Source organism: Oratosquilla oratoria, chromosome 8 (genome assembly GCF_046742065.1).
Source record: "Oratosquilla oratoria isolate Oo_2021 chromosome 8, ASM4674206v1, whole genome shotgun sequence".
Taxonomy (NCBI): domain Eukaryota; kingdom Metazoa; phylum Arthropoda; class Malacostraca; order Stomatopoda; family Squillidae; genus Oratosquilla; species Oratosquilla oratoria.
The window spans coordinates 58,489,676-58,506,066 of NC_134784.1; the positions used below are offsets into that span (position 1 = coordinate 58,489,676).

The following is a 16,391-nucleotide window of genomic DNA, read 5'->3' on the forward strand; positions in this document are numbered from 1 at the left end:
AAAAGTTTGTGAGTTGCATTGTAGTGAAGGGTGACCAGGGCTGCCAACCAAAAATGCAGGATTGACTGAGGGTCTTTGAGTGAATTGCCTATAGTAACCCCTACCATACTTCTCAGGCATTTCATCTCAAACGCATTCAAACTCCTCTTTTCCTCTCTTATGTTCCATGTTTCTACCTCATACAGTGCTCTCAGTACAATCACTCCTTTATACATCCTCTTAGCATCCATTCCAAAATGTTTATCATTACACTTTTTAATCCCCCAAAGCATTTACTTGCTTCTCTCAATCTACATTCTACCTCCACCTCCACTCCTCCCTTTCCCGCTTTTGTATCTTACTAGTTGGAGGATACAGAAACAACACTGAATTCCACGCTGGCCCAGCTATGACTGTTTATTCTCAGAAAAATAAGAGAACTGCCAGATTCATTGTTCTGACAACACGAAAAGTCAAGACCTGAAGCACCACAGCATGTATATTAATTGTATAATGTGAAACCATACATATATATATATATATATATATAAGCAAATACAAAATTTCCTCCCTTTTATAACAAAAGAAACGTATATCATGCCATAATATACAAGATAACTCAAAAGTACAATTACATACATATACCAAGGCTTTTTCCCCCTTACAAGGGGTGTAGCCAAAAAGAAAAAGGCATAAAATCATTCCCACCCATTCCATCCCTGAATACACTCCACACCCCTCCACCCTCCCTCTTATCTTAGCACCTCCTGAATGACGGGTCATCCCTGCACCTTGTCCACTGCCCTGGGTCAGAAGCAGTGTCGCAAGACACAGCACATCCACAGTACAATTAAAGGTAAAAAATGGTATACTGATGTGCATACTCTGATAACAGGCCAACTATAAATCAAGCCTTTTTGGAGGTCTCCTTACCCTTCTGTATCTACTGATGTTCATACCATGGGTGGCCACAGGAGCAGGCATACTTTGAATATCTTTCTGTATCATACCATTTGGATTATCCTTAATTGCTGCCTGATCCATTGGACCTTCACTATTCCCAACTGGGATGCCTTGAATGGGTATGTCCAACTTTTCTCTGTTTTCATTATCTATTATTATATCTGAAGATGGACACACTGGATCAGGCAGTCTATTATTTTAAACACCTGAATTCCATGTTACACCACCCTCCTTAGGTCTGTCAAAAATTGTATCATTAGGAATCAGATTATCTACATGCACAAATGAACGCTCATTGCCAGGGACCCTAGCCAAATAAGTTAAAGGTCCTTTTCTTTCAACCATAGTCCCTGGAATCCACATTTCTCTTCCCCCTCTTATATTTAGAATCCTTACCTTCTGAAAGGAAGCTCACTGGCTGAGCGGGTTAGGGTGTCGTTATTTGCGGCGAAGGTCAAGGGGATGGTGGTTCGAATCCTGCCACTGGCAAAGTTGAACTAAGGGCATGGTTCATTAAATTCCATGCTACAAAGTCCTCTGTAAGGGATACCATCCTAGCCTTCCGGTGGGAGGAGTTTGTGATGTTAAACCATATCATCATCACCTGAAATACACCAAAATACCTAAATTATGAGGAGGACCCATCCTTAGACTGTTTGATTGCAACCAGATTCTGCTCAGTCTTACTCTTTAAACATGGTTTAATCAAGGAAAGTCTTGTCCTGGGCACTCTTTTCAAAAAAAGATCAGATGGAGTTTTACCCATAGTGGTGTGTGGGAGGTTTTGGTACCTAAAAAGAATTTCAGATATCTTATGTGATAATTGTTGTGGCCCTTCATACTTAAGAAACATTCTTTTAAAGGTCTGCACATGTTTTTCTGCCAACCCATTACTGGCTGGATGATATGGTGGACATAATGTATGTTTAATAACATTAGCTTCCATGAAAACTCTAAATTCTTCAGAAATAAATTGGGGAGCATTATCTGACACAACTTCCTTGGGTAAGCCATATCATGCAAATAGACCCTTGAGTACATTAATAGTTACTGCAGATATCAATGAACTTAGAGGAAATACTTCTATCCATTTGGAGTGACTATCAACAATGACCAAAAATTGTTGACCTCTCCTCTCCGCATAATCAACATGTTTACTTTGCCATGGTTCGGTAGCCCATGGCCAGAAAAGTAATTGGGCCACCTTTGGGGTATCTCTTACATTAACACAAATCTCACAAGACCTCACCTTGTCCTCAATATCTTGATCAATCCCAGGCCACCATACAAAGAATCTGGCTAAAGTCTTCATTCGGTACATGCCTGGATGACACTCATGTAGTTGAGTTAACACCAGGTTTTGTAATTCAGATGGAATAATGACATGTCTTCCCCACATCAAACTATGAACTTCAATTGACAGTTCATGCCTCTTGTTCCAAAATGGTTTAGTTTGGCATCCTCGATATAATTAGGCCAGCCTGAAGCAGTATACTCGTAAACTTTAACATTATATCATTATAGGTACAATTAGCAACATTTACAGCCGTGACAGGTAAGTCATGAACAATTGTATGACACACATAATTTTCATCTGGGTTCACCTCATTGAAGCTAGGCAAAGGAAGTCTGCTCAATAAGTCCACATTACTATTCTCAGCTGATGACCTACATACAATGTCATATTCATATTCAGCTAAAATTAATGTCTATAAGAGGGTCTAGGAGTTTTCCAACCAGAATCCTAAGGTTTGGGTCTTATAATGTGTGTGGATATGGCACAGATGAGAGTAAAAGGGAAGAGATAGGTAGTATGTTTGTGAGAAGAAAGATGGATGTGTTGGCATTGAGTGAAACTAAGTTGAAAGGGAGGGGCAAGTGTGAGTTTGGGAGTATAGTTGGGAGGTTCTCAGGAGAGAAGAGAGGACGAGGGAGAGAAGGGGTGGCTATATTAGTAAGTGAAGAAATAGGTAAATGTGTGGTGGAGTGGAAAGAGGTTTAATCAAGGTTAATGTTGATAAAGGTGAAACTGAGAAGGGAGATGTGGGTTTTATTACCTCCCTTGTCAGGAAGAAAGCCTTTGGTATATGTATGATTACTATATCAATACAACTGATGGATACCTGTAAGTGGTGTTCCTGCAAGATGGAGAGGAAAGCTGCCCATTTTCAAAACCCATTAAGCCCTTCACCTCCATCAGGGGGTGCAGCCCTAAGGGGCTGGCAGTCAGTCTTCAGAGTGGGCCCAGGATTTTTTTTCTATGAACTTCAGCTGTATTTTTTACATGTTTTCACATAAGGAAAGCTGACAGCAAGCAACTGCTCTTATGTCCCAACAACTTTCATACAGTGACATGGAAATGATCCTATACTGATAACACAGACAGTCCAAAGTTTATTCGAACAGTGTGGATTTAGGACGGGTAGAGGTTGTGTAGATCAGATCTTTGTGGTAAGACAAATATGTGAGAAAGCTATAGGAAAGGGGAAGGATGTTTTTTGGGCTTTTATGGATCTGGAAAAGGCTTACGATAGGGTAGACAGAAAGGCACTGTGGGAGGATATGCAGATATATGGGATAGGAGGAAAGCTTCTAAGAGCTGTCAAGAGTTTTTATGAGAGTAGTAGAGCTTGTGTCAGGATTGGAAATGGAGAGAGTGAGTGGTTCGAGGTAAAGGTGGGACTTCGTCAAGGATGCGTTATGTCGCTCTGGCTGTTCAACTTATACATGGATGGGGTAGTGCGAGAGGTAAATGCAAGGGTAGTGGGTCAGGGATTGGAGATGGTTAAAGAAAATGGAGAAAAGTGGGAGGTGAGCCAGCTGTTGTTTGCTGACGACACTGCGCTTGTGGCAGGATCAGAGGAGGGACTGAGGAAGTTGGTGACAGAGTTTGGGAGAGTATGTGATAGAAGAAAGCTAAAGATAAATGTGGGTAAAAGTAAGGTGATGAGATGTACAAGGGGTGAAAGTGGCAGTAGTCTGGAAGTGAGCATTAAGGGAGAGCAACTGGAGGAAGTGGATAGTTTTAGATACTTGGGTGCAAATGTGGCAGGAAAAGGTGGAGTGAAGGTGGAGGTAGAATGTAGATTGAGAGAAGCGAGGAAGTGCCTTGGTGGATTGAAGAGTGTAATGAGGAATAGACATTTGGGAATGGATGCTAAGAGGAGACTATGAAGGAGTGATTGTGCCAACAGCACTGTATGGGGCAGAAACATGGAACATAAGAGAGGAAGAGAGAAGGAGTTTGAATGTGTTTGAGATGAGGTGTCTGAGAAGTATGATGGGGGTTACTAGGCTAGATAGAGTGAGAAATGAGGAGGTGAGGAGGAGAACAGGGGTGGAAAGGGAGTTGGGAGATAGGTTTGATGAAAGAGTTTTAGGATGGTTTGGACACATGGAAAGAATGAGTGAAGAAAGACTAGTAAAAGAGGTATGGAAGGCAGATGTGGAGGGAGTGAACATGAGGGGACATCCTAGGATGAGGTGGATGGATGGGGTGAAGGGGGCTTTGGGAAAGAGGGGAATGTCTGTTGAGGAAGGACGGGAGAGGACAGAAGACAGGGGTGAATGGAGAATGGTTGTATATGGATGATGATGTGATGCATGAGGTGGAATGGGTGGGGGGATGGGGGATGAGGTAGTATGTGTGAGCAAAATTTGACGCAGCCCGAAGGGATTTCTCCCCGTCTTCTCCTTTTATGCAATGGGGGGACGGAGAGGGGGGGGTCGCCGATTTAATGAGGCAGCCTTGCTGTGGATGTGCTGTGTCTGGCAACACTGCTTCTGACCCAGGGCAGTGGACAAGATGCAGGGATGACCCGTCATCCAGGAGGTGCTAAGATAAGAGGGAGGGTGGAGGGGTGTGGAGTGTATTCAGGGATGAAATGGGTGGGAATGATTTTATGCCTTTTCCTTTTTGGCTACCTCCCTTGTAAGGGGGAAAAAGCCTTGGTATATGTATGTATGTATACATAACAGTAGCAAAAATCATCCCTGGCAATAAGTAGAATAAGTTTTATGGTGTACATCATTAGCAAAAGGGTTAGCCAAGGTAGTAATTTCCCCAAGCTAAGATGAATTGTCTCACTCACTCAACCCACTTTTCCTCTCTTACCCTTTTACCCCTCATCCCACATGTCTTTCTTCTCTTTTATTCTTTCTAAGACATTTGAATGATTTGACATCAATGTGATATATGTTCATGTCTTTAGTACTCAGTGTATTCCTTTTTACCAGCAGGCACCAAGTAAAACATTACCAGGAGAGGCCCGAGCTGTGGTGATATCCAAGCAACTGGGGGATTTCATCCAGGCCTACACAAAGGAGACCAACCTTTACCTTGACCATGGAACATCAGCTTCGTGTTCCTCCCTATCCTCACACTGCCCCACAACCTCAACTTGCTTAGCAATGTCAGAACCTTCTACCCCAATGAATGCCACTGCTCCATCTCCTAGTCTTCAAGAGCCCTCCACCTCATCCATAACTACCTCTTCCTCTTCCTCCACTTCCTCTGGTCATGTATTATACTCCTCGTCTGCATCCTCCCAGCATGTGCCTCCTATCTCCTCCTCTTCCTCCTCCTCTTATTTAACCACAACATCCAATAGTTCTTCAGCATCCCTCTTCTCTTCCATGAGTGCCTCTTCAACCTCCTCCATCAACAGCCCTCCCTCTGCTTCCTCCATGTCCCCAACCTCTGCATCCACCACCTCCCTCAACACTGCAGTAAGCGATACAGGTAAACACCATTTCAAAGTTGTAGTATAGAGAGACACTTGTGAGAGATTTGTAAGACATTAACCCTTTACTTGGATAAGGACATTCATGGCTGAATGACATTGTATGAAATAGTGTAATAAAGGGTAAAGCAAGACATATTTAGTTTCTATACTGGGCAGATAGCAGCTGAATAAAAAGAGAAAATAAAAGATTAATATGGGTTTAAAAGTAAATTTGTTAAGAGTAACAGCTTCTCTCTGCCTCTTCCTCTCTCTTTCCCTCTATGCTTTCTCTCTCTCTCTTCCTCTCTCTCTCTCTCTCCTTCTCTCTGCCTTTTCCTCTTTCTTTCCCTCTATGCTTTCTCTCTCTTCCTCTCTCTCTCTCTCCTTCTCCCTCTCTCTCCCTGTCCCTTTTCCTCTCTCTCTCCCTTTTCCTCTCTCTCCCTCTTCCTCTCTCTCCCTATTCCTCTCTCTCCCTATTCCTCTCTCACCTTATTCCTCTCTCTCTTCCTCTACCTCTCTTTCTCTCTCTCTCTCTCTCTCTCTCTCTCTCTCTCTCTCTCTCTCTCTCTCTCTCTCTCTCTCTCTCTCGCCTGCCTGTCCCCCTCTCTCTCTCTATCTTTCTGTCTTTCACTCCCTCTTTTTCTCCCACTTTTTCTCTCTTCCCCTTTCTCCCTCTCCTCTCCTCCTCTCCTCTCCCCCTCCTCCTCCCCCCCTCTCCCCCTCCTCCTCCCCCTCTCCCCTCCTCCTCCTCTCCCCTCCTCCTCCTCCTCCCCCTCCTCCCCCTCTCCCCTCCTCCTCCCTCTCCTCCTTCTCTCATTTTTCTCCCTCTCCTCTGTCCTCTTCTCCCTATTCCTCTCTCCTTCCCCTTACCTCTCCCCTCTCCCTTTACCACTCCCCTTACCCTTCCCCTTCCCCTCACTCCTTCCCCTACCCCTTCTCTTACCCCTCCCCATACCCCTCTCTCTCTTCCCTCTCTCGCTACCCTCTTTCTCTACCCTCTTTCTCTACCCTCTTTTTCTACCTGCTCTCTACCTTCTCTATCCTCTTTCTCTCCACCCTTTCTCTCTCCTCTCCTCTCTACCTCTTTCACTTGCTATTGCCATAACCTTTGACAAAAACATCTCCCACTAATATAACACTGACAGCGACCAATGACAAGTACCTTCATGTGGTGGTCCTGCAAGATGGACAGCAAAGCTGCCCACTTCCAAAACCTGTAAACCTCCAAACCTCCTTCAGGAGGCTCAGGGTTGGCACTCAGTCTCTGGACTGGGCCTAAAATCTCTCTGTCAACTTCAGCTGTATTTCTTACCTTTTTCACAAGTGGAGAGTTGACAGCCAGTGACTGCTGTCCTCTCCCTACAACTTTCAGCTGGTGACTTGGATGCAGCCCCACACTTATACAACATAGACAACAGTCCAAAGTTTCTCCCCAGGGAAATCTGTGGGAGCTACCAAGAACTTGCTAGCCACTGTGGGGCTGCAGGTTTTCCAATTAGTGAAACTCAAGGCAAGATTGATTGACAACACAGACAACAATTCAGTGTTTCATCCTTGAGGGATTTATGGGAGGGTCTGATGACTTTTTGTCAGCCTATGGAGCTGTGGGTTTTCACTGAAACTAGAGACAATTATTTTTATCTTTATTATACCAAATGGCACTTATTCTTGCATTGCTTCTGACCCAAGGCAGTGGGCAGGAAACAGGAATGACTCATCATCCAGGAAGATCTAAGATGAGAGGGAGGAAATGTGATGAATGGGAGTGGGTATATGGCCTTTGACTTGGTTACTTTCCTTATAAGAGGGGGAAAGCCTTTGGTATATATGTATAGAAAGATAGGCTTATCCTTTTAATTCAGCTGTGCTTGACACTGTCGGTTCCAAAGAGGTTAATAATTGACTTAACAAATATATAGTTATAGATGTCTCATTAAAGGTATTGACAGATTGGAAAAAAGTACAATGGCAAGACACAAAACTGATTCCAAATATCAAAAATAAATCATACAAAAATCAATTATAGTAAAAGCTCTCTATCCAGCATCACTGGGACCAAAGGCATGCCAGATACTCGAAAATCCCGGATACTTGAAGGGGTTGCTAAAGTAAGTGAAGGGGTACAGAAATATGTCTACAATCACCCCCTTTACTCAATATTAATGTCAGTTAACATATAGTATCACATACCGTAATATAAACAAAGCATCACATGATTGCGGTGTCACCACCTCACTCGCCACCATACAGTTCATCACTAGACACTAACCTTCTCAGTACTTTTCTGAAGGGGTTACTAAAATAAGTGAAGGGTTGCAAAAACACTATGTCTACAATCAACTCATTTTATTCACTATTAACAACATTTAACATAACATAGATACACTCATACCTCGATTTAACGGACCTCGCTTTTACGGATTTCAGATGCAACGGACAAAATCTGTAGCTTCCGGAGCGACCGGACGCGGTCCGATGTTTCCGCAGTTGACCGCTAGATGACCTATGGTCGCTTTGTTTACAACTGTGCTGGAACACGTGGAGCTGTTTGGTCCGTGTTTTTTTTTACCTTTTTGGCCCTGTTTTGTGTGTTGTTTGTGAAATAATTCAACAGTTTTTTTAACCATGGCACCTGTACATCCTGTAGAAAAGAGGAAAAGAGTCAATTTAACAGTATCACAGAAGCTTGTGTTGATTAAAAAGTTGGAAAGTGGAGTGTTGGTGAAGCAGGTGTGTGATGAATATCCACTTCACTCCGGGCCAAAATCTCGCGGGCAGCATTAGCCGCCAGATGTACGATGTTGCGTAATAATACTCGCATCATAAAAAATAGTCACCGCTTATATCGATCATTCTCTCTTTCACCCGTGAATTTTGATAACCATAGAAAATGTGATGAAGACAGTTTAGAGAGTATGTCATTATGCAGGGGCAACTACAGTAAATATAATCAAGACGCCGATATGGCAGCCTCGCGTATCCACTTGCTCCTCATGCTGCCTACGTAGGCGGCACCATATGGAAGAGGATATGGAGTAAAGAAACAAACTGTGTCTGATATTCGTAAACAAAAGGAACAACTTACCCAGTATTTGCTGAAGTATTCAGTTGATGAAAATTTTGGACTTGGTACTCCTGGGATGAAAATTTTGGGCCAGATCCCAGGTATTTACACTAACAGATTGGATAGTGTGCTTAAGTAAAAGTACCGTACTGTATTCATTCCTCATTTTTTCGTAACGTAATCGTTGAAATACAGTAGTATCGGAAACTTCGGACAATCGGGTATATCGGACCGGTGTTCCCCCCTTTTAGTCCGTTAAATCGAGGCATGAGTGTATTTAACTTAACATATAAAAGCACATAAACAAACAAACAAAACCACCTCACTCGCCAACATCCAGTTCATCACTCCAGTTTATCACTATCCTCTGTACTTGTTTGCCACTCTTTCTTTCCCATACTTTAGAATAGTTTCTTATGTCAGTTTGTTTGCAGCTCTTTCCTCTTTGCAATAAAAACTCATTCTGAATGCAGTGAAGAGACATAACATCTCAGGTGGACATATAGCTGCAATGCTCTGCAAACTTAACAAAGACAGCTAAACCATTTGCAGCATCTTTCCATGCCACCTTAGGCTCAGGGTCATCTTCCTCACTATCTGCCTCTATCATCTTCTCAAGATTATCTTCAATTACTGCATTGATAAGTTCCTCATCAGTTAGAGTGAATGTTACCGCTTTGTCTTTGTCCACATCTACCCATTCTTTTAGTGCCACATCTGTTACGCTAAGTTTAGCACCACCACCCATCTCCCTCAACTCACTCACCACTGAATTTCTCTTGCCACCAAACCCTTCAAAGTCAGAATCATCCGCCTCTTCAAACATGATCAAGGGATACAATTTACGCCAACATCGTATCAAAGTTTCTTTTTTGACATCCTGCCAAGCTAACGAAGCCATGAAGATAGCATCTTTTACATTATTATTTTTTTTTTTTAACTCAGGGATTGTACCGTCATCATAATTTACAAGCTTACATGGGAAACTTTTATGGTGAGGAACAGTGTGGATTTAGGACAGGTAGAAGTTGTGTAGATCAGATCTTTGTGGTAAGACAGATATGTGAGAGCTATAGGAAAGGGGTAGGATGTTTTTTGGGCTTTTATGGATCTGGAAAAGGCTTATGATAGGGTAGACAGAAAGGCACTGTGGGAGGTTATGCAGATATACGGGATAGGAGGAAAGCTTCTGGGAACTGTCAAGAGTTTTTATGAGAGTAGTAGAGCTTGTGTCAGGATTGGAAATGGAGAGAGTGAGTGGTTCGAGGTAAAGGTGGGACTTCGTCAAGGATGCATTATGTTGCCCTGGCTGTTCAACTTATATATGGATGGGGTGGTGCGAGAGGTAAATGCAAGGGTAGTGGGCAAGGGATTGGAGATGGTTAAAGAAAATGGAGAAAAGTGGGAGGTGAGCCAGCTGTTGTTTGCGGACGACACTGCGCTTGTGGCAGGATCAGAGGAGGGATTGGGAAAGTTGGTGGCAGAGTTTGGGAGAGTATGTGATAGAAGAAAGCTAAAGATAAATGTGGGTAAAAGTAAGGTGATGAGATGTACAAGGGGTGAAAGTGGCAGTAGACTGGAAGTGAGCATTAAGGGAGAGCGACTGGAGGAAGTGGATAGTTTTAGATACTTGGGTGCAAATGTGGCAGGAAAAGGTGGAGGTAGAATGTAGATTGAGAGAAGCGAGTAAATGCCTTGGTGGATTAAAGAGTGTAATGAGGAATAGACATTTGGGAATGGATGCTAAGAGGAGACTGTATGAAGAAGTGATTGTGCCAACAGCACTGTATGGGGCAGAAACATGGAACATAAGAGAAGGAGTTTGAATGTGTTTGAGATGAGGTGTCTGAGAAGTATGATGAGGGTTACTAGGCTAGATAGAGTGAGAAATGAGGAGGTGAGGAGGAGAACAGGGGTGGAAAAGGAGCTGGGAGATAGGGTTGATGAAAGAATATTAGGATGGTTTGGACACATGGAAAGAATGAGTGAAGAAAGACTAGTAAAAGAGGTATGGAAGGCAGATGTGGAGGGAGTGAACATGAGGGGACGTCCTAGGATGAGGTGGATGGATGGGGTGAAGGGGGCTTTGGGGAAGATGGGAATGTCTGTTGAAGAAGGACGGGAGAGGACAGAAGATAGGGGTGAATGAAGAATGGTTGTATATGGATGATGTTGTGATTGCATGAGGTGGAATGGGCGGGGGATGGGGGTGAGGAAGTATGTGTGAGCAAAATTTGACGCAGCCCGAAGGGATTTCTCCCCGTCCTCTCCTTTTATGCAGTGGGGGGACAGAGATGGGGGGTCGCCAATTTAATGAAGCGGTCTTGCTGTAGATGTGCTGTGTCTTGCGACACTGCTTCTGACCCAGGGCAGTGGACAAGGTGCAGGGATGACCCGTCATCCAGGAGGTGCTCAGATAAGAGGGAGGGTGGAGGGGTGTGGAGTGTATTCAGGGATGGAATGGGTGGAAATGATTTTATGCCTTTCCCTTTTTGGCTACCTCCCTTGTAAGGGGGAAAAAGCCTTGGTATATGTATGTATGCACTTTAAAATTCTGAATTACACCCTGATCCATGGGCTGGATGATAATGGTTACATTCGGAGGTAAACTCGCGTAACTTCTTCGATTGGGCCTTAATATTGTAGATGGTTGATGAGTCTATGCCCAATTTGTCCATGAGTATTTTTCTGTTTTCCCCTTTCTCTAAACATTTGCAAATGTTCACCTTCTGCCTAAGTGTGAGCACAACACATTTCCGTTTATCAACTTTGGGCATGATGAAAGTTTACAGGGGAACACTTGAGGAAGAATATAGCTGAACTGAGCAGAGACAATACAAATGTGGCACATGTGAAACTGACCCAGACAGTGGTGTGCTCTGGTGACGGCAGGAACAATTAAAGCCTCGCGTGGGAAATTCTATCAATTTGTATTGATTTCATATAGATTTTGATACATACATACATACATATACCAAGGCTTTTTCCCCCTTCCAAGGGAGGTAGCCAAAAAGGGAAAGGCATAAAAACACTCCCACCCATTTCATCCCTAAATACACTCCACACCCCTCCCACCCTTCCTCTCATCTGAGCACCTCCTGGATTTTGATGCTCGGAAAAATATACTGGATACTGGATACCTGAATGCCGGATAAGAGGGCTTTTACTGTAAAACATAGGAATCTGTTTTCCCAAAAAATGCATATACTCAGAGGTGACTTGATACAAATCTTTAAGATTCTAAAGGGAATTGACAACATCAAAAGTGACAAATTATTCACACTGAATGAGAATCTAACAAGAAATAATGGTCTCAAACTGTCAGGAAATAGATTTAATTTGGAAATGGGCAGGAACAACTTTGCCAGTTGTGTAGTTAATGAAGGAAATAAACTTCCTCCAGAGGCAGTGCATAGTTCGGTTTGAAGTTTTAAGATTCATTAGATAAACACCTAAGCAAGATTCTGTAATGCCTGCCATTTATTTGATATTGTTTGTTTATTGATTTGTTATTGTCTTTTTGTTTATAATTATTATTATTTGCGTGACTTTCATTTACTACCATTTATCTGTCAGTTTTTTATACATATACCAAAGGCTTTTTCCTCTTTACAAGGGAGGTGGCCAAAAAACAAAAGCATAGAAATGACTTCTACCCATTCCATCTCCATCATACTCCACTCCCCTCCACCCTCTTCCCTCCTTCCCATCTTGGCACCTCCTGGGTGATGGGTCATCCCTGCATCTTGCCCACTGCCCTGGGGCAGAAGCAGTGTCACAAGACACAGCACATCCACAACAGGGCCGCTTCATTAAATCGGCAACCCCCCTCTCCGTCCCCTCATGCAGAAAAGGAAAAGACAGGGAGAAATCCCTTCTGGCTGCGTCAATTTATTTCTCACACATCCCTCACCCCCATCCCCCACCCACTCCCCCTCATGCATCACAGCATCATACACAACCATTCTCCACTCACCCCTATCTTCTGTCCTCTCCCATCCTTCCTCAACAGACATTGCCCTCTTTTCCAATACCCGTTTTACCCCATCCACCCATCTCATCAAAATAAAAAATAGTTACTGAATATTGAATATGTAGTATTAAAGTGTTTGTTTCTTGCAAAAGCAAAAACACCTAAATAGAATATACATATACACCAAGGAAGGTAGCAAATGGCAAATAGACTTTCAAACTACAGTGTGTTAAATGTAGGGTTACACAATCCCAAAAGCAGATATAGCTTAGATAACACATTTTTAGAGAAAACTTAGAGTAAGAGAGATTTGGTAGTTCTAGTGAGTCCTAACAACAAATCCAGGAAACAGTGCATTAGTGCCAGGAATACAGCTAGCAGAGCATTAGGTTTCATTGTTAGGACAGTTACAAATAGAAGTGCAGAGGTAATTATCAAACTCTATCTGGTGTTATACCCATCTTTGACTATGCAGTACAATTTTTGTCTCCATACTATAGAATGGATATCAGTTCACTAGAATCAGTACAGAGGAGAATGACCAAAATGATACATGGGCTCAGAAATTTACCGTACAAGAAGAGGCTAAGGCACCATATTGTACACACTCTGGAAAGACCCATAGTGCAGAGTGATCTAATAGAGGTGTTCAAATGGATCAAAGGCTTTAACAAGGGTGCTGTAAACAAGGTCATCATATTAAGACAATAGGGCAAGACTCACAATAATGGACAAATTTAGATTTAAGAAGGAAATAGGCAAATACTAGTTCACTACTAGGGTGGTCAACAAATAGAATAAACTTAGTACCCATGTAGTGAGAGGTGAAATTATCAGTTGTTTTAAGAAATGGTTAGACAACTTCATGGATGGGGATGATAGGTGGTAATTGACATGGAACTGCCTAGTGTAGGCCTTATGGTCTCTTGCAGTTTCATTCATTCTTATGTTTGTAAAAGGCATAATTCCACTCCCACCCATTTTCATCCCCACCCACTCCACTCCCACTCACCACCCCTCCCTCTTTTTCTTGGCTCCTCCTGGATGACAGGTCATGCCTGCTTCTTGCCCATTGCCCTGGGTTAGAAACAATGCAGCAAGACACAGCTCATCCACTGCAAGGCAACCCCCCTCTCAGTCCCCTCATGCAAAAAAAAAAAAGAGAGAGAAGTTGGGGAGAAATCCCTTTGGGCTGGGTCAATATATCATTCACACATAACCACACCCTAGCCTCCCCACCATCCCCAACCCTCTCCTTTCCATGCATCACAGCATCTATACACAACCATTCTCCACTCACTCCTATCTTCTGTCTTCTCCCTTCCTTCCTCAACAGACATCTCCCTCTTTCTCAACACCCCTTTTACTCTATCCATCCATCTCATCTTCAGTGGCCCACTCCTGTTCACTCCATCCACCTCTGCCTTCCACACTTCTTTTACTAATCTTTCATTACTCATTTACTTGCTTCTCTCAATCTACATTCTAGCTACACCTCCACTCCCTTTCCCACCATATTTGCCTCGAAGTATCTAAAGATACCCACTTCCTCCAGTCTCTCTCCCATAATACCCACTTCTAATTTACTGCCATCCTCTCCCCTTTTACATCTCATCATCTTACTTTTATCCACATTTATCTTCAACTTTCTCTTTTGCACATTTTCTCAAATTCCATCCCTAACTTCTGTAATCCCTCTTCTGATCCTGCTACAATTGCAGTGTCATCAGCAAACAACAACTAGCTTATCTCCCATTTTTCTCCATTTTTCTCTAATAGTGTGATTTCAGTAATAAAGTATAAATTTCTTTGGTATTATCAGAAACACAGATACAGAATTGGTCAGGCACTGCCTCCAATGAAACTGAGAAAACTGATCCAAAGCCTAGTGGCAGTGGTGGTGAGACACAGGAGCAGAAGGAAGACCACATCACTATGGATCTCTATCGTGCCTTCATGTCCAATGCAGGGTAAGTGACATAGAATTGTGTTTAACCCGTCCATCACCCCCATAACTACTGGTTTACTTCTGTTTACTGTTCTCTTCTATGGTTTTGTATTTCCTCTTTCACTTTCAACTTTTCATCACTGTCTTAAGTATGTCTTTCACCATATCTTTCTGTAGGAAGTAAGTAATGTTTCTTTATGGGGTGAATTAAATGGAGGTAAATTTTTTCTTCTTCCTGAATAATATTACACTTGTCTTGTCAATTTACACCCACTGGGATCCTCAGTTTACTTCCTGTGCCACCTCTGCACCAACATCATGACTTTTTTAGTCCAATAATCTTTACTGTTACAACTAAGTGCCTCCCCTAAGGGCATGACTTTACTCCTGTGAACCAATAAATTCTTCTCCACCCTTTCTCCAATCAGAAGGACTGTTACAGCATCATAAGCAATACTGCTTACCCAAGCAATCACGATATCGATGCATGAATGGCTTAGTTTACACATTGTCATAACAGCATTAAAATCTGGTCCCTAGTGGTTGTTTATAAACTTTAGACAAAGAGCAAGATTATGCAACTCCTTCATGGTATTGTTTACCAAACAAATTCTCAAAATTAAATTCTCACCACCTACCCCTGTATCTACCTTACTTGTCTACCTTTACCAACCTCTTACAGGGCTCAGCATATACCCTTGGTCGTCCCAACCAACCATTTTCTACTCTCTTACAGGGATTGCTAAAATATATACTTGGAAAATATATACAAGAAGCTAAACATTTAAAACTTTTTCTGCATAAACTGGCAAATTTTTTTAGAGTATTATCCTTCAATAGATGGTGTCATCAGAAAAAATATAATAGACAAATGTAAAGAAGAACCCAAACTATTTTACAAATATGTAAATGGAAAACTGGAAAACAAACAAGAAATAGAAAAACTGCTCCAAGATAAAAAGGAATTTACAGAAGAACTGGAAATGGCTGAAATAATGAACAACCACTTCAGATCAGTATTCACAATGGAAAACTCGCCTAACAGTGAAGTTAGAGAGAGAGAATTATCCCCAGCAATGAAAGAAATAAATGTAACACAAAAAGAAATCAGTGATCAAATTAAAACCCTGGATGTCAGAAAATCACATGGCCCAGACAGAATAGAAAACTGGATACTGAAAGAATGCATGGAAGAATTAACTGACAAAATATATGATATAATTGAATCATCAATTAAAGAAGGAAAAGTACCATTGGACTGGAAAAAAGCAAACATTGTACCAATTTATAAGGGAGGTGATAAGGAAGATCCATCTAACTACAGACCGGTCTCACTAACAAGCACAATAGCAAAAATTTGTGAAAGAGTGATCAAAAACAGATGGGTTAAGTACCTGGAAGAAAAATCTATACTGAACCCAAATCAATTTGGATTTAGACAAGGGAGATCCTGTACAACAAATCTGATGTGCTTTTACTCAAGATTAGTAGACATAATACAAGAAAGAGATGGATGGGCAGACTGTGCTTTTCTGGACCTGCAAAAGGCATTCGATAAGGTACCTCATAGGAAACTAATAAATAAGATAGAGTCAAAAGGTGGCATCAGAGGAAAATTATTGGAATGGATGAAAGACTTTCTGATTGGGAGGAAAATGAGAGTTGTAATTAGAGAAAAATTCTCCAACTGGGAAGAAGTAAAAAGCGGGGTCCCGCAAGGATCAGTACTGGCCCCGATCA

The 16,391-nt window shown here is 42.2% G+C and overlaps 2 protein-coding genes across 11 annotated transcripts in view; both read left to right on the plus strand.

Annotated features, from left to right (window-relative positions):
* LOC143027759 (zinc finger MYM-type protein 1-like) overlaps nucleotides 1–16,391 on the plus strand; it is a 487,234-nt gene that overhangs the window by 334,858 nt on the left and 135,985 nt on the right. The window lies entirely within an intron of this gene.
* LOC143027756 (tubulin polyglutamylase TTLL5-like) overlaps nucleotides 1–16,391 on the plus strand; it is a 182,337-nt gene that overhangs the window by 131,280 nt on the left and 34,666 nt on the right. For 7 of the 10 annotated variants that reach the window (XM_076189267.1, XM_076189272.1, XM_076189273.1 and 4 more), the window contains 2 exons: nucleotides 5,179–5,683; nucleotides 14,526–14,673. In XM_076189267.1, the coding sequence (XP_076045382.1) occupies nucleotides 5,179–5,683; nucleotides 14,526–14,673 (653 nt within the window). Of the gene's footprint in view, nucleotides 1–5,178; nucleotides 5,684–8,093; nucleotides 8,218–14,525; nucleotides 14,674–16,391 lie in introns of those variants that run through there. The other 3 variants (XM_076189271.1, XM_076189275.1, XR_012966642.1) reach the window with 2 other exon arrangements.